The 23,988-nt window shown below is 49.6% G+C and overlaps 2 protein-coding genes across 7 annotated transcripts in view; both read right to left on the reverse strand.

Annotated features, from left to right (window-relative positions):
- Positions 1–3: 3 nt before the first annotated feature.
- Positions 4–14,970, reverse strand: INPP5E (inositol polyphosphate-5-phosphatase E). 2 transcript variants are annotated; one of them, XM_068155886.1, is made up of 11 exons: positions 14,725–14,970; positions 12,137–13,207; positions 10,127–10,250; positions 7,057–7,154; positions 5,878–6,002; positions 5,610–5,729; positions 5,081–5,188; positions 4,198–4,359; positions 3,511–3,626; positions 2,451–2,587; positions 4–1,383 (listed from the first exon to the last, which is right to left on the reverse strand). In XM_068155886.1, exons 2-11 carry the CDS (start codon positions 12,997–12,999, stop codon positions 1,251–1,253), a joined length of 1,986 nt encoding a protein of 661 aa, XP_068011987.1. In that variant the 5' UTR covers positions 13,000–13,207; positions 14,725–14,970; the 3' UTR covers positions 4–1,250. The 2 variants fall into 2 exon arrangements, with proteins under 2 accessions (XP_068011987.1, XP_068011988.1); XM_068155887.1 differs by lacking the exon at positions 14,725–14,970 and having other exon boundaries at positions 12,137–13,433.
- A 1,050-nt stretch (positions 14,971–16,020) lies between these two features.
- Positions 16,021–23,988, reverse strand: part of SEC16A (SEC16 homolog A, endoplasmic reticulum export factor) — a 38,017-nt gene continuing 30,049 nt past the window's right edge. For 4 of the 5 annotated variants that reach the window (XM_068155895.1, XM_068155892.1, XM_068155890.1 and 1 more), the window contains 8 exons: positions 23,527–23,583; positions 22,743–22,878; positions 22,286–22,423; positions 21,518–21,618; positions 21,074–21,148; positions 20,150–20,209; positions 19,177–19,251; positions 16,021–17,756 (listed from right to left, as the gene is read on the reverse strand). In XM_068155895.1, the coding sequence (XP_068011996.1) occupies positions 17,688–17,756; positions 19,177–19,251; positions 20,150–20,209; positions 21,074–21,148; positions 21,518–21,618; positions 22,286–22,423; positions 22,743–22,878; positions 23,527–23,583 (711 nt within the window). In that variant the 3' untranslated portion in view covers positions 16,021–17,687. The remainder of the gene's footprint in view (positions 17,757–19,176; positions 19,252–20,149; positions 20,210–21,073; positions 21,149–21,517; positions 21,619–22,285; positions 22,424–22,742; positions 22,879–23,526; positions 23,584–23,988) is intronic. The other variant, XM_068155891.1, reaches the window with a different exon arrangement.

Here is a 23,988-nt window from a genome sequence, read left to right on the forward strand (position 1 = left end):
ATGTCAGGTATTGCATTAATTTATTGGTTTATTTTCAATTCCTTTAAAAAGAAAGGAAATCCAAATACCTGATGGCTACAGACAGGTCAGTGCCAGAAACGTTTGTACCGCAGAACAGAAGCTCTGTCGTGGACAGGTTGCATAGTTAGCAGCACTTCCTCAGAGTTTGCACTGTGGCTTGTATACTAAGGTGATTAAAGATCCAGCCAATCTGTGCCCATGAAGAGTTTCTAAGTATTCAGCTGTACTTGACATTTTCCCAGTGCCACACTGGTCCCTGTAGTATGTTTAGCCTTAGGATGATACTACTTTAAAAACAGCAAAGTACTCACAGTTGATTGAATTGGGAAAATAAAGCCCAAAGGAATTCTCTATCATCAGAGGTAATGGAATTGAGCTGATGTGCTGCAGTGTCTCTGCATACTTCCCTAGTGCTCACTTTGGTGAAGCATTACACAGTGGCTGGACTTGGACCGTTATTCCCAGCTCCAGTGTCCTGCTGCTGAAGGCAGGTGGTATTTTACCACCCCTGGGGAGGGTGGGTGAGTTAAGGAAGGGATTGTTTCAAACAGTCTCAACAGCCAAACACACGGTGTGAGAGATGAACATTTACCCCCTTAGCAACAGAAGGCCTGTAAAGTAATTCTTGAAAGGCAATGTTCCTACACTTCCAACACACAGTAGTACATTCACACAGAGCTCGCTGTAGAGGACCAAGGAAAGCCCCAACATGGGAGCACCATCCTTGCACAAAGCTGCTGAAGGTCCCCTAGCTCCTCCCTGTTACACATTTTACACAGTACTGAACACTTGGCTACAGGTAAGGAAGAAAACAACCCCACAACATACATAAGCAAACCAAACCAAAGAGACAGACAAAAAGGTTCACCTTTCTGCAGGCTTTGCTCGGGTCCCCAATCATGCCACTTCCAGAAGCTGTGTCCCCTGGCTGGAGTCACCTTAGAACCAAGAGACTGCATCTGATTGCTTCCAAAGATAGCATAGTTAAAATTAAATCCACTTACATCTGTTGGGATGGATGTCCTAAATAAGTGACTCCACTCTCTTCAGCAGAAGCACTTGAGCTACATGGATTAGCTTATGCAGATGAATCCAGGCTGAGGTTTAAGACATTCTTCACAAGCCACAGCAACTGCTGGAGGTTCTTAAGCAGACAATTCCCTGCAGAGTTTGCCATGGCCTGAAATCCTCTTCTGGGGGGCACCTCCAACACAAGCAGAGTCCTCAGCTCAGGAAATGCTACAGATGCTGCTGGATCTTTGGTCCTTTTGCTCACGCCGCTTCTGAAGCTCCCTTGTAATCCGTCTCTTTATTCCAATTAAATAGAGTTCTCTGTCAAACTGCCCTGCAGCAAGTGGAATGCTACAACACAAACACAAGCAGTGAGAGCAGGGCACAAGAACCTGCTGCTTTGCCCAGTAATCCCCAACTAGGGCCAGAAACCTAATTTTTGCTTTCTAAAGGCATTCAGATACTGCTGTGGGAGAAAACAGGTAAACTCTTCACAGCAACAAGGGGTTTTTAAGGAGGAGTTGGGGGCCTGGCAGCTGGGATTTCAGGTATGAAGTGCAAGGTTTAAGCTTTCTTACTGCTCTCACCACTGAGGTGACAGGGGTTGTAGAGTCTCCTCCTCTGGAGGCTTCTGAAACCTGGATGCATTCCTGTGTGGCTTGCTCTAGGGGATCCTGCTCTGGCAGGGGGGTTGGATTTCATCTCTAGAGGTCCCTTCCAACCCCTAACATTGCCTGATTCTGTGATCTCTAGAGATCCCTTCCAACCTCTTAACATTGTCTGATTCTGTGATCTCCAGAGATCCCTTCCAACCTCTTAATATTGTCTGATTCTGTAATCTCCAGAGATCCCTTCCAACCTCTTAACTCTTGATTCTGTGATCTCCAGAGATCCCTTCCAACCTCTTAATATTGTCTGATTCTGTGATGTCCAGAGATCCCTTCCAACCTCTTAACATTGTCTGATTCTGTGATCTCCAGAGATCCCTTCCAACCTCTTATTGTCTGATTCTGTGATCTCCAGAGATCCCTTCCAACCTCTTGATTCTGTGATCTCCAGAGTTCCCTTCCAACCTTTTAACTTGGATTCTGTGATCTCTAGAGATCCCTTCCAACCTCTTAACATTCTCTGATTCTGTGATCTCCAGAGATCCCTTCCAACCTCTTAACATTCTCTGATTCTGTGATCTCCAGAGATCCCTTCCAACCTCTTACCTCTTGATTCTGTGATCTCCAGAGATCCCTTCCAACCTCTACCATCCTAAGATATTTTAGAGAGCATACACTGGGTAAAAACCAAACAGGCTGCAGACAGCTACGCAGGATAAACTATTTCAGGGACTGTCCTGAGAGGACAAACTCCAAGCAGGAGGACTGGAGCATGTGCAGGCAGAGAGGGTGGGAGAAGCAGGTACTCACTTGTCTCTGCCAGGCCTCACTCTGACACGGAAGAGGGCGAAGACGGGCCGGTGGTCGGAGGTTTTGATGCCGGGACAGGAGGAGTACCTGACAGCCTGGATGTCATCTTTGTACCGACTGCGGTACACCACTCGATCCTGGGGGGCAGAGAGATGGGGGAGACTGAGGGAACTCCCTTTGCACACCCACCCTGGCAAGAAGCACTGCTCCACAAGAGACAAATCCATTCATTTCTCATGCTCCAGTCAGCAAAATTCAGTATCTAGGACAGGGATGCAGCCATGGTGAATGGGAGTCTGATCCCAGGAGCAGCTCTGTTGAGCTGCTCGAATGTGTCCAGAGAAGGGCAACAAAGCTGGGGAGGGGTTTGAAGCACAAGCCATGTGAGGAGAGGCTGAGGGAGCTAGGGTTGTTTAGCCTGGAGAAGAGGAGGCTCAGGGGAGACCTTACTGCTCTCTACAGCTACCTGAGGGGTGGTTGTAGCCAGGAGGGGGTTGGTCTCTTCTCCCAGGCAAGCAGCACCAGAACAAGAGGACACAGTCTCAAGCTGCACCAGGGGAGGTTTAGGCTGGATGTTAGGAAGGAATTCTTCACAGAAAGAGTGATTTGCTGTTGGAATGTGCTGCCCAGGGAGGTGGTGGAGTCACCATCACTGGAAGTGTTTGAAATAAGCCTGAATGAGGCACTTGGTGCCATGGTTTAGTTGATTAAATGGTGTTGGGTGATAGGTTGGACTTGATGATCTCTGAGGTCTTTTCCAACCTGGTTAATTCTGTATTCTGTGCCCAGCTCTGAGCACAGGGCAGAACACACTGCCCAGGATGTAATGCAAGGAAAATGAGATTAGCAGCCTGTGCCAAACTCTCCCTGTGCTCACAGATCCTTTCTTCCAAACCAGTTTCACACACCCACTGCCTTTAAGCAACAAATCTCAGCATGGTGTTCTCTCACACAACCCAGCTCTGGAAGGCAGCTATTTCTCAGAGGTGAGGACCCCCTGTGGAGGCAGCCATCAGGCTGAGCAGCCCTCAGCAGCAAGCTGCTCTAGAGCATCCCTTACCGTGTAGGAAGGAGTCCTTTGTTTGGAGGTGGTGTCGTAGCTGTCCTTTCCTATGTCAAACTTGTAAGAAGGACGGAAGTGAATGTCAGCCTCCTGGAATCCTTTGAAAATAGAGCCTGCAAGGGGAGGGGAAAACAGCATGAAACCCAAATCCCTCCCTTCTAAGAACCCAGCACACTTTCTGCTTTTATTCATCACTGTTTAACTTATGCTGGCTAGAAACAACAGCCATGTACATACATGACTAGAAAAACCTGGGCTTGGGCTCCAGCAAGGCAGCAAGCTCGAGTTCTTACACAGTGAGGATAAAAAGGAGTCAGTGGCTGTTTAGTTAGTGGCTACTGAAACCAAGAACACTTGGTGCATGCACATCTCTTTCCACTGAAGCTCATGATGTTCTGCAAATGCTAGTTACATCTAAGTGTCCAAGGCACTGTGGAGGAATCCTGCCCAGTTAATAGAGGAGTCAGATGAAAAAGCAGGAAATTACTTGGGAGCTTACACTAACTACAGCAAAATGTCCCTGGTACAGACCCCCACTGTATTTGACACCAGCTGACTTCCTTTTTGAGGGACCTTAAGAGAAAGCAGGAGAGGCCTCCAGGAAACAGGGATTTGGCTGCAATGATTTCTGTGTGTAGATATCTTTGCTCTTGGTGGCTAAGGTGAAAAGCAGCTGCCCCTCACCCCTGCTCATTTCACTAGTGAGTTGGTCATAGGCCAGTAGCTTGGACACATCTGTTCCTGGGTTCTGGTTCAAGATGGACTCCACAGTCTCCCGGTCCTTGTTGAGTCGGAAGTTGAAATCCCCAAACCAGAACACTTCGTCGAATCGAGTTGTGACATCACCTGCAAATTGAAGCCAGAAGTGTCAGCATAAAGGTGAACAGCCTGAAAAGTTCTGACAGCAAAAAAGGCATCTCAGCCTTTCCTCCCTTGAATCTCCTTTTGAGGAACATGAAGGTTTATGATGCAGCTACATGCTTATTGAAATGAAACTCAATTCTTTCCAGGTAAGAGCTGTATGATGCACAGCTTACTGAAAGTGCTGCTAGGTATGTGCAAGGAACAGGCATCAATCCTTTCCTTTTTACTACCAGGAGATACTATACTTCATTGAATCCTAGAATGGCTTAGTTTGGAAGGGACCTCAAAGATCATCTACTCTCTACTAGACGTGGCTGCTCAAGGCCTCATCCAGCCTGGCCTTGAACACCCCCAGGGAGGGAGCATCCACAACTGCCCTGGGCAACCTATTCCAGAGTCCCACCACCCTTGTACTGTAGAATTTCCTAAGACCAGTCTAACCCTACTCCCCCTCAGCTTCAAACCATTCCCTCTTGTCCTAGTGCCAGGCACCCTTCTGAAAAGTCCCTCTCCAGCCTTCCTGTAGGATCTCTGCAGGTACTGGAAATAATCATGTGAGTAATAACCATCCTCAGACAAAAGGCCTGTGGTCTCCTGTTATGCCATCTCAAATCAGGACCCTTCTTCTCTCTTTAGTGTAGGCTGGAAGGCAGTGCAGCAGCTCTGCCCTTCTGGGCTCCCACACAAGCATGGTTTCACTTACTGGCACTGGACCGATAAGGGTTTGTGTCCGGAACATTCTTGGGGAGCGTAAGGGCTTGAATGGTTTTGTTGTAGTCCAGTTTCCTCTCATTCACCTTACTGTCCCCAGCTGAAAGACAGAAATCCCATCACTGCCAGTGATGCATCATTTTCACTCACTCACCATTTCTGGTTAGCACAGAACATCAGACATTTTCCACATGTAAAATGTTAACACTCCGACCCAGGAAGCACACTGAAGAATACTGACAGGAAGTACGGCAAAGGAGATACAACTGTGCAGAGTTCATTTTGCTTTTCTAAGCACAGCTCTTTTGCAAGTTTGCTATTCAAAAATCACAGAATTGTTAGGGCTGGAAGGGACCTCAAGGATCATTTAGTTCCAACCCCACTGCCATGGGCAGGAACCCCTCAGCTCAGCAGTCCTGAGCTTTGACTTCAGTCTGTCCTGCTCCTCTGCTCCTTTGTCAAGCAACCCTCTTCCTCCTCCCTCAATCAGGACACTTCTAACAAGGTTGCAAATGTCTCACATGTAAAGTGGGAGGTGATGAAGAGAAAGGAGGTCCCAAAAAACGTGAAGCAGATTCCCAGAGCTCCCTTGGTTTTGATCTGGGATACAATCCGAGTTGTCACCGTGGCATACTCCACTTCTGGAAGGAGAGAAAGAAGCTGCTTTTACCCCAAAGTATTTAGAGACAGCAAGCAGGGAAGTCAGGCAAGGGGCAGCCCTGGAGAAGAAGGCAAGACTGCAGCAGCCCCTTCACCTCCCTGCTCTCCAGCTCTCAGGGGGCCACACACCTGAGCAGAACCAGATGAGGTCCCTCCGGATGAAGACCGACATGTACAGCACCCCATGCGCAGCGGAGTAGAGCATGACGTAGTGAGGGCCCAGCGTCTCCTGCAGGCGGACCTCCCACTCCCTTCTGCAGGAAAGAACAACAGCTGGACCACAAGGACAGCACCAGAGACAGTAACCAGGAGAGGGAATCAGTGGTGAAAACAGAGTGATCTCTCTGATAAAGAACACCAAGGAAGTGTAAGCAGAGCCTCCACAGCAATTGCCTCCATTGTGCCTCCATTGCCACAGCAATGCTGCAGTGGAGGCTCTTCAGTTTGATGTGCAGCTCCACATGTGCCATGCAGCCAGCTCTGCATGGTGCTGAGACAGTGTGACTGCAACTCTGAGGGAAAACACTCTAAGAAAAAGCAGAGGAGGCCACAAAAATGATCTGAGGGCTGCTGTGAGGACAGACTGAAAAAGCTGGGGTTGCTCAGCCTGGAGAAGAGAAAGCTCCAGGGAGACCTTCTGGTGGCCTATCAGTTACTGAAAGGGGCTGATCAGAAAGCAGGGTCTGTTGTGACAGGACAAGGGGTGATGGTTTGAAACTAAAAGAAGGAGATTCAGACTAGAGAGAAGGAAGAAATTTTTGATGCTGAGGGTGGCCCAGGTTTCCCAGAGAGGTGTCCCATCCCTGAAACCATTGCAGGCCAGGCTGCCTGGGCCTCTGAACCACCTGCTGTGTTTGCAGATGTCCCTGCTGACTGCAGAGGGGTTGGACTAGTCGACCTCTAAAGGTCTGTTCCGACCCAAAGCAGCCTGTGATTCAGGGAGGCTTTAACCTGCTCCTCTGGGGTTGGCCAATCTTGGACAGACTTGAAATTTGCAGCAATGCACCACTGATGAGCACGAGGCTGCTATGGCTCACAGCCAGCCCAGAAGACAGCTCACAGAAATCAGAGCAGAGTTCTGCTATGAGCTGCCTGGACAGCAGGACCAAGTTCTCCATTTACAGACTTTTCTGGCATTCTCTTCTAAACACCATCTCCCCACATGCTCATGCAATGGAGGTCAACCTAATGAAGTGAGCTGTTGAGTGAAAATACTAAGAACATGATGAAGACTACTTCCAGACTAATGAAACCCAGAGTAATTAGTTGACAATAAAAGAGGATGGTCCATTACATTGTTTTTGCTACCTGTCTGGACAGCCTTCCTGAACCCCAATGACATACATGTCCTGGGCATAGTCAGGATCTGTTGGTAGTAAGAAGTCATCCAGGTTTGCTGGAAGTTCCTATTATTAGAAGAAAAAAGGAAAATCACAGTATTAGCTATGCAAAAATGTAGAATAGAGAATATAGAACAAACCTGGTTGGAAGAGACCTTCAAGATCATCCTGTCCAACCTATCAACTAATACAACACCACCTAATCAACTAACCCATGGCACCAAGCACCCTATCAAGTCTCCTCCTGAACAACCTCCAGTGTGTGACTCCACCTCCAGGTGGTGACTCCACGACCTCCCTGGGCAGCACATTCCCATGGGCAATCACTCTCTCTGTGTAGAACTTCTTCCTAACATCCAACCTAAACCTCCCCTGGCACAGCCTGAGACTGTGTCCTCTTGTTCTGCTGCTGGTTGCCTGGGAGAAGAGACCAACCCCCACCTGGCTACAACCTCCCTTCAGGGAGTTGTAGACAGCAATAAGGTCTCCCCTGAGTCTCCTCCAGGCTAAGCAGCCCCAGCTCCCTCAGTCTCTCCTCACAGGGCTGTGTTCCAAACCCCTCACCAACTTTGTTGCCCTTCTCTGGACACCTTCCAGCAGTCAACCTCCTTCCTAAACTGAGGAGCCCAGAACTGGACACAGGACTCAAGGTGTGGCCTAAGCAGTGCAGTGTACAGGGGCAGAATGACCTCCCTGCTCCTGCTGGCCACACTGTTCCTGATGCAGGCCAGGATGCCATTGGCCCTCCTGGCTGCCTGGGCACACTGCAGGCTCATGTTCAGCCTACTGTCAATCAGCATCCCCAGGTCCCTCTCTGCCTGGCTGCTCTCAGCCACTCTGACCCCAGCCTGTAGCTCTGCATGGGGTTGTTGTGGCTGATGTGCAGAACCTGGCACTTAGATGTGTTCAATCTCCTGCCCTTGACCTCTGCCCATCTGTCCAGCCTGTCCAGGTCCCTCTGCAGAGCCTCTCTACCCTCCAGCAGATCAACTCCTGCCCCCAGCTTGGTGTGTTCTGCAAATTTACTGATGATGGACTCAATGTCCTCCTCCAGATCATCAATACTAGAAAAGACCAAGAAAAGTCCAGGGTAAGCTACAACTTCCACAGCACATGCAAACAATTCAGGCTTCAACAAGCAGGCTAAGTGACAGCACTACAACTTCTCCTTCCCAGAGGCAGGCTTTGACTGCTGTGGCTCCAGCAGTATCCCAGATTCCACAGGTCAGCACTGTGATCTTTGGAATTCCCTGTGATTTCTGCCAAGCCTGTGGGCTATTTACTGAACACCCCAAGGGCTGCTTGTGTTCCTCCAAGCACAGCTCCTCAATCACCTGCTAGAATCAGTCTGGAATCCCCAGGCTATGCAAAGATGGAGGCAGGAGGCTGTGATCCTTATCAGGGACATAAACATTAAATTATCACAGAATCACCAAGGTTGGAAGAGACCTCAAAGATCATCAAGTCCAACCTGTAAGCTCAACAGCCCCAGGGCTCTCAGCCTTTCCTCCTCAGAGATGCTCCAGGCCCATCAGCATCTTTGTAGCCTCCACTGGACTCTCTCCAGTAGTTCCCTGCCTATCTTGAACTGGGGAGCCCACTGGATTCCTGAAGTATCAGCTATCTTCTTACTGAAAATGAGACCTTACTGGGGCCTTCCAGTATCTCAAGGGGCCTACAAGAAAGCTGGGGAGGGACTTTTGAGGGTGTCAGGGAGTGATAGGACTGGGGGAATGGAAAAACAATAGAAATAGGGAGATTCAAATTGGATGTTAGGAAGAAGCTCTTCCCCATGAGAGTGGTGAGACACTGGAAGAGGCTGCCCAGGCAGGTGGTGGAAGCCTCATCCCTAGCAGTTTTTAAGACCAAGCTGGATGTGTCTCTGAGCAACCTGATCTAGTGTGAGGCATCCCTGCCCATGGCAGGGGGGTTGGAACTGGATGATCTTTGAGGTCCCTTACAGCCCTAACAGTTCTGTGATTCTGTGACTTTAAGTGCAACAGAGCATAAAGGAGATGCCACAAAAAGCCTGAGTGGCACAAGCAAGCTCACTGCTTTCACCCCTAATGTCTGAGGAACCCCAGTCCAATGGGTCACTAAGGTGAAGAAGCAAGAGACAGGGGCTTCTAATTATATAAAGATGATGAAATGGAGTTGATGAAGAGCAATCATAAACAAAGATCTCAGGGCACAGCAGCACATCATCCCAGTCCTTGCAGTAAAGCTGGGGGGAGCTTTGTCACTGGCAAAAGGCCTTGGGGAGACTTCTGTGCAGCAGCAGCACATCACACCAGCCCTTGCAGTAAAGCTGGGGGGAACTTTACCACTGGCAAAAGGCCTGGGGAGACTTCTGTGCAGCAGCAGCACATCACACCAGTCCTTGCAGGAAAGCTGGGGGGAGCTTTACCACTGGCAAAAGGCCTTGGGGAGACTTCTGTGCAGCAGCAGCACATCACACCAGCCCTTGCAGTAAAGCTGTGGGGGACTTTACCACTGGCAAAAGGCCTTGGGGAGACTTCTGTGCAGCAGCAGCACATCACACCAGCCCTTGCAGTAAAGCTGTGGGGGACTTTACCACTGGCAAAAGGCCTTGGGGAGACTTCTGTGCAGCAGCACATCACACCAGTCCTTGCAGGAAAGCTGGGGGGGGAGCTTTGTCACTGGCAAAAGGCCTTGGGGAGACTTCTGTGCAGCAGCAGCACATCACACCAGCCCTTGCAGTAAAGCTGGGGGGGAGCTTTGTCACTGGCAAAAGGCCTTGGGGAGACTTCTGTGCAGCAGCAGCACATCACACCAGTCCTTGCAGTAAAGCTGGGGGGGGGAGCTTTACCACTGGCAAAAGGCCTTGGGGAGACTTCTGTGCAGCAGCAGCACATCACACCAGTCCTTGCAGTAAAGCTGGGAGGAGCTTTACCACTGGCAAAAGGCCTGGGGAGACTTCTGTGCAGCAGCAGCACATCACACCAGTCCTTGCAGTAAAGCTGGGGGGGGAGCTTTACCACTGGCAAAAGGCCTTGGGGAGACTTCTGTGCACATACCTTCTGACCTTGCATGTTCCAGGTGGCCACAAAAATTCCAACAGTCCGATCAGGGAAATATCTGCTAAGTTCTTCTGCTCCCAGTAAGGCACCACTTGCCAGAAGGCTGCCTTCCAAATAGCTTCTGTGGACAGAAGAGCAGTAAAGGAGCATCTAAGGAAAGGGAGTAACAGTTGGAATGGTGACTTGTAGCACTTGAGTTGATCAGGCACATACTTTTAGCTCGAGAAAATGGCATTCAGCATTTACATGCTAAATGTGTATCCTGTGTGACCTGCTCCAGGTGATCCTGCTCTGGCAGGGGGGTTGCACTAGATGATGTTTCAAGGTCCCTTCCAACCCCTAACGTTCTGGGGTTCTGTGATGTATTTCTCTGCTTGCCTAAAGTTCCTTATAGAGCTCCAACCCTTAAAGGTTCATGGATCATATGCAGCAAAACAGAATTCTTGTCAGAACCTGGCCTTTCCACACTTGGAACACAGCTCTGATGGTGACACTGATGCTGCACAGGTTCTGTGACAGCAAGACTGGAGCCACTCAAAGCCTTCAGTCCCCCCCCACCCAGTACTCAGCACAGACACAAAATGAGGAGACGACTTTGATGGTTGAGCATCCTGCAGCAGCTCAGTTTACTTCACACATGCAAACAGCTCTGTCATTCCCATTGTTCTGCTCCTACAAGGACTCAAACTCACACTCTGCCTGCAGTTCAGCTCCTCAAATTAGCTTTTGAACAAATGATTTATTGAGTCTGGAATCAGAGGGATCACACAGGGAAAGGACAGATCTGCCCCAACCTTCTGCCTCTCCACACTGTTTATAAACCCAAGGGGGACGGGCAGAAGGGCTCCAAGTTGGGTAAGCATTTCTAGTCTTGCTTAAGCTCTGCAAAGAACGATGCCACTGCGATGCCAGGAGACACTCTGCAACACACCCAGAGGACTCCAGCAGCTCCACAGAAGGAAGTGAAAGAAAATCTCTCATGGCACACAAGTAACAATCTGCCCTTGGGGCTGTCTTACAGGCAGGAACTTGCATTTGTCTCAGAATTATTTCCCCTGTGCCACTGACTCCCACTTTTGGGATCAAGATCAGATTTAGCCCTCAAGGTCTTGCCAGGCTGTTGTGTGTCTGAAATGTGCAACCTTTAGCTGAGTACTCAGTGTCCTTTGCCTTTTAACCTGCTTCCTCACCTGCAGGGTTATCAATCATGATTGTTGCAGTGCCTGTGCCTCAGATCCCTCTAATCAATCATTTAAACAACTACAAATGATGACAAATGAACAACCAGAGTAGGAGGTCAGGGTCACTCTAGGAGAAACTGCTGAGATCTGAGTGGAATCACACTCTTCCTCAAAAGGCTCCTGGGGAAGCTGGGGCAGACCTCCTGTGGGAGACTGGAGCAGTTCACAGAACATCATTTCATCTTGCCAGGAGCCAGAGAAGAAATTCCTCCCCATGAGGGTGGTGAGGCACAGGAACACACTGCCTAGAGAGGCTGTGGAGGTTCCAAGCCTGGAAGTGTTCAAAGCCAGGTTGGATGGGGCCTGGTCCAGCAGGAGGTGTCCCTGCCCGTGGCAGAGGAGTTGGAACTAAGTTCTTTAAGGTCTCCTCTGACCCAAACCATTCTGTGACTCCTGACACTAAACATTTCAATTCAAGCCCAGTGTATTTCCAGATGTAAAAGAGAATAGCTTTCCCAACTCCTTCCCATGCACAGCTAACACCTCCTCATCTTCACACCAGATTACTTCAATGTTGTGAGCAAGCTGACAACTAATCAAGCTTCCACTTATGAAAACCAATGCCCAGCTGAAAGGGAGCAAACAGAGAGTACCTGCACTCATCTTCTCCACCTTCACAGTTTCCACTCTCCGTGGAGGTTAACAACACAGAGCGACTCCTGTGCTTTACTGACAGCTCCCCTTCTCAGCCCAGCAGGATCCTGCAGAGCAGCTGGCTCCCTGCTAACACACCCCAGACTCTGCCACAGGAAGCTGAGGGACGTACCTGCTTCTGACATCCTTGGAGCGAATGGGAGTGAGGAGGCTAAACGTCGATTTCATGGAGTCTGTGGAGCAGCTGTCGCAGACCATGCCGTTGCCATGCAGCCTGGTATCGCTCAGGCTGCTGCTCACCCTCCCAAACTTGTGCTGAGAATACTGTTGGTAATCCACACAATCTGAGTCAATCCTATTAGCCGTCCTCAGCGTGTGAGAGGCCACATTGAGCTCCAGGGGGGGCAGAGGTCGAGCTGGCAGTATTTGGGCCAGCCGGGGCTTGCCGCCTGCGAATGCCTTTCCCCGCAGAAGGCCACCAAAGGCACTGGAGAGCTCAGAAGCTCGTTTCCCCAGCTCAGAGCCGCCTGCTCCCCTGCTCTTGCCCGTGGGACTGGCTTCCGAGGCATCCGCCGAGCCGCCGTGCAAGGAATTCTGCTGGCAGCACTGCTGCCAGGGGCTCGCCCTGCCCCTGACGGGAGGGCTGAGGGACGCTTCCTGCAGAGAGCCATTGGAGGAACTTGTCTCGTTGGGATCAGTCAGGCTCTCCTGGCTGGTTCTGAAGCGCCTCCACCTCCTCCAGCTCTTCTCATCCAAAGAGGCAGCACGCTCCAGCCGGGGTTTCCGAGGAGGCCTTGGAGTGATGGATTTAATTTTCATGTTAGCCTTGAGTTCACCTGGTAGAAGCTTTAAGGCTTCATTTAAAGAGGTGCCTACCCTTGGAGGATCTTCAAAGGTAAGCAGCCCATTGCCTCCAGCCTCCTTCTTAAGTGCTTTACCAGCTTTCTTGGCGTGCAGGTCCTGGACTGCTCCACCCTCCATGCTCCGAGTAACGCACGTCCCCGCGTGCAGGGGGAACCCATTTGGAGTTGTCATTTTCCTCTGGGTACCAGCTATGGACACCGCTCCTTAGAAGTTCCTCACAGCATTGCTTCCTTCCTTTGCTTACCCTGTAGCTTCATAGGGCTTCAACCAAGCCAGAAGGACATGGAACCTGAAGACAGCTCAGTCTTTGGTTGAGGATGAAGAGCAGGTGTATGTGTGGGCAGATGCATTGTCTGCAGAACTCTGAGAGGTAGGAGCCCTGGATTTCCCCAAGAGAAACATGTGAACAGTTATTGAGCTGCAAACTCTGCTCCTCACCCAGAAAGCAAGCTCCTCACAGGACCTCCCTCTGACACAAATCAAACCTTAATGTGACCTTGTTAAAAAACCAACATTGCTCTCCTTTTTCTTCCCCAGGAGCAGAGCTGTGGCTTGACCTCCTTGCTGCTGTCAGCATCACAGCTGTGTACAGACATCTTTAAAACAAGGTTGTGTACTCTGTCAGCATAAAAGGAGATTAAAACTGCACATAAATCACAGCTTGTTCTCCTTGCTGTGCACTGAGTCACAACCTCCAGTCTGCCCACAGCACTCAGTGCCAGAGGCCAGGAAATTTCCAGTGGTCTCAGCTTCTCCCCCGAGCCCACTGCAGGGTGATTGCTTCCACCTCTTCCTGTTCAGCACCAACCTCTGGCCACTGCTGCTGAAACTGAGGGAATATCAGAGGACTAGTTTTAGGGATACAGAATCTGGCTTCACAGCAAACTCCAGCCTGGAGGAGAAGCATCTCATTGCACTGCAGTTACTGCAAACCAAACTTCCCACACTGTGCAGCTCCATACTGGAAGCACCAAATCCCGTTAAAGCACAGTGGAAGGATGATTTAGTACCTGAGGGAAAGCCGCCCGTGCTCTGACCGGACAGGAGGGATGGCTTCCGCAGCCCCTCACACCTCCGTGTCTCAGCGGACAGGGATGGCTTCCGCAGCCCCTCACACCTCCGTGTCTCAGCGGACAGGGATGGCTTCCGCAGCCCCTCACACCCCCGTGTCTCAGCGGACAGGGATGGCTTCCGCAGCCCCTCACACCTCCGTGTCTCAGCGGACAGGGATGGTTTCTGCAGCCCCTCACACCTCCGTGTCTCAGCGGACAGGGATGGCTTCCACAGCCCCTCACACCTCCGTGTCTCAGCGGACAGGGATGGTTTCTGCAGCCCCTCACACCTCCGTGTCTCAGCGGACAGGGATGGCTTCCACAGCCCCTCACACCTCCGTGTCTCAGCGGACAGGGATGGTTTCTGCAGCCCCTCACACCTCCGTGTCTCAGCGGACAGGGATGGTTTCTGCAGCCCCTCACACCTCCGTGTCTCAGCGGACAGGGATGGTTTCTGCAGCCCCTCACACCTCCGTGTCTCAGCGGACAGGGATGGTTTCTGCAGCCCCTCACACCTCCGTGTCTCAGCGGACAGGGATGGCTTCCGCAGCCCCTCACACCTCCGTGTCTCAGCGGACAGGGATGGTTTCTGCAGCCCCTCACACCTCCGTGTCTCAGCGGACAGGGATGGTTTCTGCAGCCCCTCACACCTCCGTGTCTCAGCGGACAGGGATGGTTTCTGCAGCCCCTCACACCTCCGTGTCTCAGCGGACAGGGATGGTTTCTGCAGCCCCTCACGCCGGCCCTCCTCGCCACCACGACCCTAACGGCGGCGGCGCCAGCTCCAGACAACGACCAGGGCCGCGGGCAGGCGCCGCCGCCCCCCGCCGCGCTCAGCACTGACCTCCCGGCCCGCGGGGCTCGCTGCCGCCCGGCGAAGGCTGGCTCCGCTGCGCTGGCCTCGGTAGCGCTTCACCCGCTGCTGCGGGCAGGACCACACCGGCTCCAGCCACCTTTGTCCCCACGGGACCTCCTCGGACGCAGACCCGGCAGCCGTCCCGGCCCAGCCCGGCCCGGCGGGCGGTAGAGGCCGCTTCAGCCCCGGCCCCAGCTCCAGCCCCGGCCCCGCTGCGCGCCCCTGGGTCGGCGCGGCCCGTGGCAACGGCGGGCGACAGACGCTGGGCCCACCCTGCAGGCGGCGGGCAGCGGCCCCTGGCGGCTGGAGGACCGCGCCCGTCACCATCCAGTGATGGTTACGGCGGCACTTAAAGGAGCGGTATAAAACATTTCACCCTTCACATTGCTGACGTTAAGCGTACAGCGTGAAGAGTGAGCGTTCCAGCGGAGATACACAGCATGGAGACCATAATATCACAAAGAAACTGAGAGCAGGCCTGCAGAAAAGGAGGAGGTGGTGCTGGTGGACAAGAAGCTGGAAGCACATGAGCCAGAAACACGCACTTGGAGCCCAGAAGGCAACTCACATCTTGGGCTAAATCAAAAAGCAGCAGGGCCAGCAGGTCGAGAGGCGGTTCTGCCCCTCTGTTTCACTTTGAAACGGGAGCAGGGTAGATTTAGGTTGGACAGAAACAAGTTACTATTAGTCAGTGATAAAATACTGCCTCTGTTGAGTCTGGAGAAGAGCAGCCTGAGAGGGGAATCTTCTCACTGCTCAGCAAGAGGTAAAGGGTGGGGGGCAAGAGGTAAAGGGTGGGGGGCAAGAGGTAAAGGGTGGGGGGCAAGAGGTAAAGGATGGGGGGCAAGAGGTAAAGGGTGGGGGGCAAGAGGTAAAGGGTGGGGGGCAGACTTGTCTCACTGGTGCCCAGTGACAGGACAAGGGGCAACACCACCACTGAACTAGAACACAGCAGGTTTCACTTAAAAACTGCTTTGCTGTGAGGGTGCAGCAGGACACTCAGGAGAGGTTGTGGAATCTCCCTTTCTAGAGACTTTCAAAACCCACCTGGACTTCATGATCCCAGCCAACCTACCCTAGGCAAGCCTGCTTCGGCAGAGCAGTCAGACTACATTACCTCCAGAGGTCCATTCCAACACCATGCCAGTTCCAGGACAGAACACCCCTGGGGTGCGAGCCATCACTCTCCATCTCCCTTCCTTCAAACGGATTACTTCCAAAGGCAGAGGAGAAGTCCCTTCAACCCCCTCCCCTGAAGCAATAACCACGAGAAGTAGCAAAGTGTGAAAGTGCTCCAGAGCGCAAAATATTTTATTTAAGAATTTACAGTGTCAAATCTTACACTTAGGAAAGATAGCCGCTCCCAGCTCAAAGGAAGCCGTCTTGACTTAAGTTTGTTTGGCAGTCTCTACTGAAAGGAGAAAACAATCAGCAGCCTGGCTGGACGAGAGGAAAGCCAAGTGCCTGACTGGGTTTGAACTAGCAGAAAAGTAAACCACATCGACTGCTGCTGACCACCTCTGGAATCAAGTATGGAAAGGTTTCTAATCCTCCCTCCCCCACCCCACCCCAGCCCAGCGTTTTCCTTCAGCTACATACAAACCTTTTAGGACGTACGTAAGGCTCTCAAGACCTCAGAAAGGTGGCATTATCCAGGACAAGGAAAAACCCATCCCAAAACACCCAGAACAGTCAGGGACCCACAGTGGCAATTTCACATTCAGGTTATTTCTACTCCCCCGGGCAGAAAATTCAAGTAGGGATAAAAAACAAAACCCCGAACAAATCAAGAGAGTTTTGGTGGCAAGTTCCAAACCAAACCTGGCCTAATGAGTTAATAAATATTTTTTAAAAGGTTTATTTCTCTCTCTTTGCAGGCAATTCAGATCCTTCAGTGAACATCAGCGCTGCTCAGCATGGTTCTCAAGGTTTCCTACGTTAAACCCAAGGAGATATTTTCCTTCGAAGTCCATCGGGGGAGGTCTAAATCTGTCTACTCTGAGCGTGTCTGAAAATCCAGCTGTTAGCTATTTAAGACCTTGGTTATTTCAGCCATGGAAATTCAAGAAGAGAGAGTTATTATGCTGATTCTGGCACTCAACAGGAAGGAAAACGATACAAAACAACTTTCAAGCTGTTATCACCTTAGCTGTACAGTGCCAGCAGCTTGAGAGAAAGCAAGGAACCGTATTGCACTTAAAAGAACACTCACTCGTCGAATAGTACAGCATTGGCTATGGTACAGGAGCTTCTGCCAGACTATACAGTTTGCTTTACAAGTAGTCTAAACCACAAACTACATACAGACTAGGTAAGATCCAATCAAGTTAGTATTAGATTACAGTCACAGTTTTCATTTGATATAGGTCAATTTATTTGGATGAGCTGTGGCTCCCTCCCTCCCTCCCCTTCAGGGAACAAACCAACGCCAGGCATCTCCCAGAGGAACATCTCTCATTCCAGTCCTCTTTGCTAAGCATCACAATTGTGCATGGTCCTCTTAAGGCCACAGAGTGTTATGTTACAATGTGGACTTGGTTGTTTTTTTTTCCCCTGCCCCCACTGGGAGGGGAGCAGCCTTTAGAAATCCCCTGAAACTGTCTCTTTCAAGGTCTCCCTAAAAGGTTTAAAATAAACATCAGGAATAAATTGCCAACGCAATTTACACCGAGTTTTTGTAACAGACAGCGACTATCTCCTCCCTCACGTCTATGCTTTACCACAGCAGAGCTATTACTAGCCAGGGCTTTTTTAAACAGGAAAAATTACCTAGATTTCATGTTTGGTAATGATTTGAGTAGATGAGGTGCAGGCAGGGAGACCCATGGGAAAACAAAATAAATCACCCATCATTAAATTTCTGTTATGTCAACTGCAGTACTGATACCACATCCTGTAAGATTGAACAGCTCTTTGCATCCTCAGACCTCCAAGTACAAAGTCCTTGCATTCTACTTCAACGTAGGGTACTTCCTCTGTCCAATTCTTCCCAATCTTGAACTTCCAGTGACTGCAGGAGACTGGAAAAGCAAAACAGAGATTAATGGTCACACACAGCCAGACTCGGCCCCCACACACAGCCAGGTTGGAAGGAACCTGAAGGATCATCTGGTCCAACCTTTCTAGGTGCTAGTGTAGTTTAAATGAACTTGCCCAGCACCCTGTCAAACTGAGTCTTCAAACTACCCAATGCAGGGGAATCCACTGCTTCCCTTGTGAGATTATTCTAATGTTTAACTGTTCCCATGGGGAAAAAAAAATGTCTTCTGAAGTCCAATCAGAACCTCCCCAGGAATAACTTGTACCTCACTTCCGTGTAAGTGTCCCACTGGAGGCAAGACAAAAGTTGGCAACAAAGTTTTGAACCTAAACCTGTTAACCAGGTGCTAGCCAGGTCTCTGTATACCATCCTCTTGAACATCTTCATTGATGATCTGGATGAGGGGGTCGAGTCAGTCATCAGCAAGTTTGCAGATGACACCAAGTTAGGAGCAGATGTTAGTCAGTTAGAGGGTAGAAAGGCTCTGCAGAGGGACCTCGACCAACTGGACAGATGGATGGAGTCCAATGGGATGGCATTCAACAAGTCCAAGTGCCAAGTGCTGCACTTTGGCAACGGCAATCCCATGCAGAGCTACAGGCTGGGGTCAGAGTGGCTGAGAGCTCCCAAACAGAGAGGGACCTGGGGGTGCTGATCGACAACTGTCTAAACATGAGCCAGCAGTGTGCCCAGGGGGCCAAGAGGGCCAATGGCACCCTGGCCTGCATTAGGAACAGTGTGGCCAGCAGGAGCAGGGAGGTCATACTGCCCCTGTACTCTGCATTGGTTAGGCCACACCTTGAGTACTGTGTCCAGTTCTGGGCCCCTCAGTTTAAGAAGGACATCGAAACACTTGAACGTGTCCAGAGAAGGGCAACAAGGCTGGGGAGAGGCCTTGAGCACAGCCCTGTGAGGACAGGCTGAGGAAGCTGGGATTCTTTAGCCTGGAGAAGAGGAGGCTCAGGGGTGACCTCATTGCCCTCTACAACTACCTGAAAGGTGGTTGTAGCCAGGAAGGGGTTGGTCTCTTCTCCCAGGCAACCAGCACCAGGGGACACAGTCTCAAGCTGTGCCAGGGGAGGTTTAGACTCGAGGTGAGGAGGAAGTTCTTCACCAAGCGAGTTGTTCGTCATTGGAACAGGCTGCCCAGGCAGGTGGTGGAGTCACCGTCCCTGGAGGTGTTCAAGAGGAGATTGGACGTGGCACTCGGTGCCATGGTTTAGTCATGGGGTCTGTGTTCATGGGTTGGACTCGATGATCCTCAAGATCCTTTCCAACCTTAGTTATACTGTGATACATCTAACAGCCTACATGCAACAGCCCAGACTGAGGTAATAAAACATAAACCCCTAGGTTTGCTCAACAGCTTTGTGCAAAGTCAAGACAAGGCCTTCACTCACTTGTGCAAATTGCGAGGGATTGTAGAATGGTACTGCTCCTGCTGCAGGTCCCCCCGAGGGTGGCACAGCGGCAGGCTGGAAAGTAGAACACACTTCAGTTAGCAACTGCAGAGCTCCACTGCCTCTCAGAAGTGGTGTGCTTAGTCACACAGAGCCAAATATTCACAGGAACAATGCCAACAATATGGACAGCGCAGCATATTGTAACGACTGCAAGAGGTGCTGGCATGGTTTGCATCCACATCTTTCAGAGTACTGTTCAATGTAGGAACTGGCAAAACAAAAGGCACATGCACCAACTGGAAACAGCTCTGAAAATCCAAAGCATGCAAAACCAAAACAAGACACCAGTGTGGCTTCACTGAATTAGTACCTTCTGCTCTTGTTAGTAGACCTCAGGACTTGCCCCCAACTAAACATTCTACGTCTCGACTAAGAAATACCAGAAAGTTTTGTGTCACCCTGTTAGGGTGACCCCCAGTAGTGGAACATACAGCAGAGATGAAGCATTCCTTTAATTCCTACAGGGGCTTTTGCAGATGAAACAGGCTGTGGCTTTACTGATTTGAGACTGGCAGCGGTAGAATGACAAAGTTTCGCTTGCGAGAGGCTTTTTTTTCCCCTTTAGGAGTTTGTTTGGTTTCTGATCGTTTACAGTTAAATGACTTTGGTATCCCAGGAAAGAGGTGATCAAAATTATTAAGTGAATCTCTCAGGAACATGAACATAAAGAAAAAGCATGCCTGGATTACATGCACTTTGATAAACAAAGGAACTCTGAAGTCCCTGTTTGAGTGTTAAAAGGAACACTACATCATGATGATGTTACTTCTGTGGAATGAGAAGAGGGGCAGGGGGGGAAAAGAATGACTAAAAGGTAGCATTAGTAAGTGTTTGAGCAGATGCAAAATAAAGAAGGGGAGGAAAAAGGTAAATCAAGTGAAGAGGAATGAGAATGGCCAGCCACATGTACCTGATTAAAATGCTGGCTGACTTCACGTGATAATGAACTCATTGAACTAGAGCGCGAAAGCTACAAAACAGCAAGAACACACAAATACAACAACAAAAAAAAAAGAACACAAATAAAAAGAAGTCGTCATGCATGTCACTGCCCCAAGCTTCCAGTCCTTTCATTTTCATTTGCAAAGTTTCACTGCCAAAAGGTTAAACCAACCTCAAGTTAAAAAAACACCACAAAAAAAATCAAGCTTAAACCAAACGTCCGGCCGGAAGTTAGTTTAAATCAAAAGGGCTTCTTAAAAAGCATGAAAATTATGGAGCTACAGAAAACATTTAGTAGGGACAGAGGCCGTGTTACTCTGCCTGGCACGTAGCAATCTGCACTCCTTGCTGTGTCTTGCACATTAGTGGAATTATATGCATGCATGGAGGCAAGAACAGATCCTGGAGTTGCTCCTGATATTGTACGCTGAAAAAGGCTTGTAGAAATCTGCTTGTGCAGGAAAAGGAGATCACACCACAGGGTGTAGAGCTCACTGAGGCTGAGCTCCTTGGACAGGCTAGAGAGGTCTTTCCAGAACAGAATAGAATAAACCAGGTTGGAAAAGACCTTTGAGATCATCAAGTCCAACCTATCACCCAACACCATCTAATCAGCTAAACCATGGCACCAAGCGCCCCATCCAGTCTCTTCCTAAACACCTCCAGGGATGGTGACTCCACCACCTCCCTGGGCAGCACATCCCAATGGCCAATCACTCTTTCTATAAAGAGCTTCTTCCTAACATCCAGCCATATAATTGCATCTTGGCTACTCAGCAGCATCTGAACCAGCTACTTGTTGTTTGAGATGGCCCATGTCAAGTCCACTATAAATTGACAGTTTAAATACGCTGCAAGTGTCATTAGTTAACCACTTTGTATCAAGCCTTACCTCGCCTGACTGGGAGCCATCGGGGTTAGCCACGGGAAGGCCAGATCCAGGAGGAAGGATTGCAGGGTTTAAATACTAAAGAATAAAAACAATGCACTTCTGTTTAGCTTAGTTATGATGCTACTTTGTATTTCTGCTAGACTGATGCAAATGAAACAAAACAGCACCATACATGGAGCCAGGTGAAACATAAACGCATGGTGACTCCTGTGTCCTTGCTCCCTTCCCTGACAGACTGCACCCAAAGAACCTGCAGCTGTCAAACTAGACAACAACTTTCCACGGGCTTCCCATTGTTTCACTTGCATTTGCCTTCTTTAACTACAATGTTGTACACCAACATGCCTTGTAGGTACAGTGGCTGTGGAAATCCTCTTTGGGATCATGAGAGGGTTTACAGTTCCAATTTCTGATTCAAAATCCAAGCCACTTTTCCTAACCCACCTCTGGTTCAACAGCTGCAGCAGGGTCTGTGTTGGGTTGATTTGCAGCTGGTGTGTGCTCTGCTGCACCACTGCCTTCCAGTGGCTGGGATTCCCCTGGAACTACAAAGGAAATGGGATTTAGTCAAAACCATGCCGTGCCAGGGTGTTTGATTCTAAAGAACAAGAAGCAGAGACATCAGCAGAACAGGGTTTCTATAATACTGATTTTCTCCCAAGAAAAAGGTAATTTAAAGAGGGCAGTATCTTGTCTCATGATGCCCCAGTCTTCCTACAAGTGGGAGATGCAGATGGATATATAGATGCATACAGGTAACTTTGGTGCAACACAGCATATAGTGAAAGCAAACAAAGAAGAGAGATGGGAAGGAAGTGTGCAGGTAAGACCTAGCCCTTTCTTTTGCAAACAGCAATCCTGGGACCAGGTACAGATGTCAGAAGTGAGCATGAGGTACTGAGCAGCACAGGAATACACTAAAGCTCACATTCTGCTATTTGGAAAGCCTAGCCACTCTGCAAGGGGGAGAGAAAAGGCCCAAAATCCCACACCAAATCCCTTTGTTGGCAGCATGCAGAGCTGGGCTTTACAAACTCATTTGTTTTATTGCACTTCCCAGACTGATTCTGCTTCTAAATCCAACTGTAGTTAATGAGATTGAGCATTATAAAACGGCCACTGGAGGCTACATAACACAACACATCCAGTGTCAAAAGCGACTCAGACAACCACACAACCTCCTCCTCATGTCCTTATTCATTCATGACACACCTGAGTTTGGAACAAACACATTTGCAGGAACTGGCATTGGTGCCAAGGGGGCAAACAGGTCTGTTGGTGCGGGGAGAGCACCACTTGACTTGGTTCCACCTGGATTCAGGACATCCACGTAACGGGCTCTGCTTCCAGCTGAAAGAGGAAAAGCCAGGCATTAGAGAAGTGAGCCTCATCTCCATGTCTGTTTGAACAGTTTGCTGGTTAAAACCAGCATCAGAAAATAATGCTCTAGGGATACCACCAATAATAGCCAAGTCACAACACACTTGTGACAGCAATCACGGTTCAGAAAGGTAGACACAAGCAGAGAACGCAACAGACAGCTCCATGATAACACTGAGCTGCCAACTGCTCCCAGACAACTCCAGAGAAGCTAAGACTTCCACCTTCACATTTTATGCAATAGAAAATTTAAGTGTTCCATGCTTCAAGCACCAGTGTCACCTCTTACCTGCTCTTCTGGAGAAGATGTTGACAGGGGCACCAGGTGGGCCTCCTGGTCCACCTCCAGGTCCACCTCCAGGTCCAGGTGGAGCAGTCTGAGGAACTTTAGGAAATCCTGTTGGAGGTGGTGGTGGAGGCTTACTCTGCAAGAAGATCAAAATAACATCCAACCACATCACTGACCAGGAATTTTAAACCAAGTATCCATCTGACTTCTCCTTGCCTTTTCCAGAGCACTCAAAACTGGGCATATAGACAGACCTCACCTTCCACCTGCTAACTAATGTCAGGACATTTCTACAAGCCACCCACACTCACTCTGAAAGAAAACATTTGTGGCAGTGGTTCTTGTTTTGAGACAGATGCTTGATTGAGAAGGATGGACAGGATGAGTGACTTGCCTTGCTATACAATGCATTGTCCTTCAAAAACTACAGACTCTTCCTACCTTCCCCCTCTCCCCCCATCTTCTGCTTGCAACAACTCAATTAAGCAATTATCTAGATGATAGCAACCTCTATGAAGAGATACACTGAACTAAGTTCAAAGCAAATTCCCTTGTAAATTCAACTGCAGGTGCTGGATCCACACCAGCAGCTGAAGATAAAAAGGGCTCCATAAAGATGCAGGCTGAGAACATGCAACTTGTTTATTAGTTTCAAAATGTTGCTCCCTTTAATCCAAACTGAGCACAAGGGCAGCTCTGCAGAGCCAGTAGCAGATTACAGACAATTGTTTGCTAGCACAGATTTTAGCTTTGCACTTGGAGAAATGAGCACTCAGATTTTTACCTCTTCTTCTGGTTCATCCAGATTGACCCAGCGTTGCTTCTGCTCATCCCAAACAATCTGCAAGAACATGACAGTCAAAGACCAGAAGTTCAAAGTGGTTAAGACCAAAAAGAAATAGCTCTAACTTGTTTTTGCAAGTCAGAGTTGAAATAAGCATAATCTTTAAAGCTTTACTTATTTCTCTGCTTGTCAAAACAATATTCATTTGCCATCCAGGAAAACCTTTTCATAGAATTGTCAGGGCTGGAAGGGACCTCAAGGATCAGCCAGTTCCAAGCCCCCTGCCATGGACAGGGATACCTCACACTAGAGAAGGTTGCTCACAGCCACATCCAGCCTGGCCTTAAAAGCCTCCAGGGATGAGGCTTCTACCACCTCCCTGGGTAACCAGTGCCAGTGTCTCATCACCCTCATGAGGAAGAACTTCTTCCTAACACCCAATCTGAATCTACTCACTTCTAG

The sequence above is a fragment of the Melanerpes formicivorus genome, unplaced genomic scaffold (genome assembly GCF_026170545.1).
Source record: "Melanerpes formicivorus ecotype bairdi unplaced genomic scaffold, bMelFor1.0.p_v2 SCAF_33, whole genome shotgun sequence".
Lineage (NCBI taxonomy): Eukaryota > Metazoa > Chordata > Aves > Piciformes > Picidae > Melanerpes > Melanerpes formicivorus.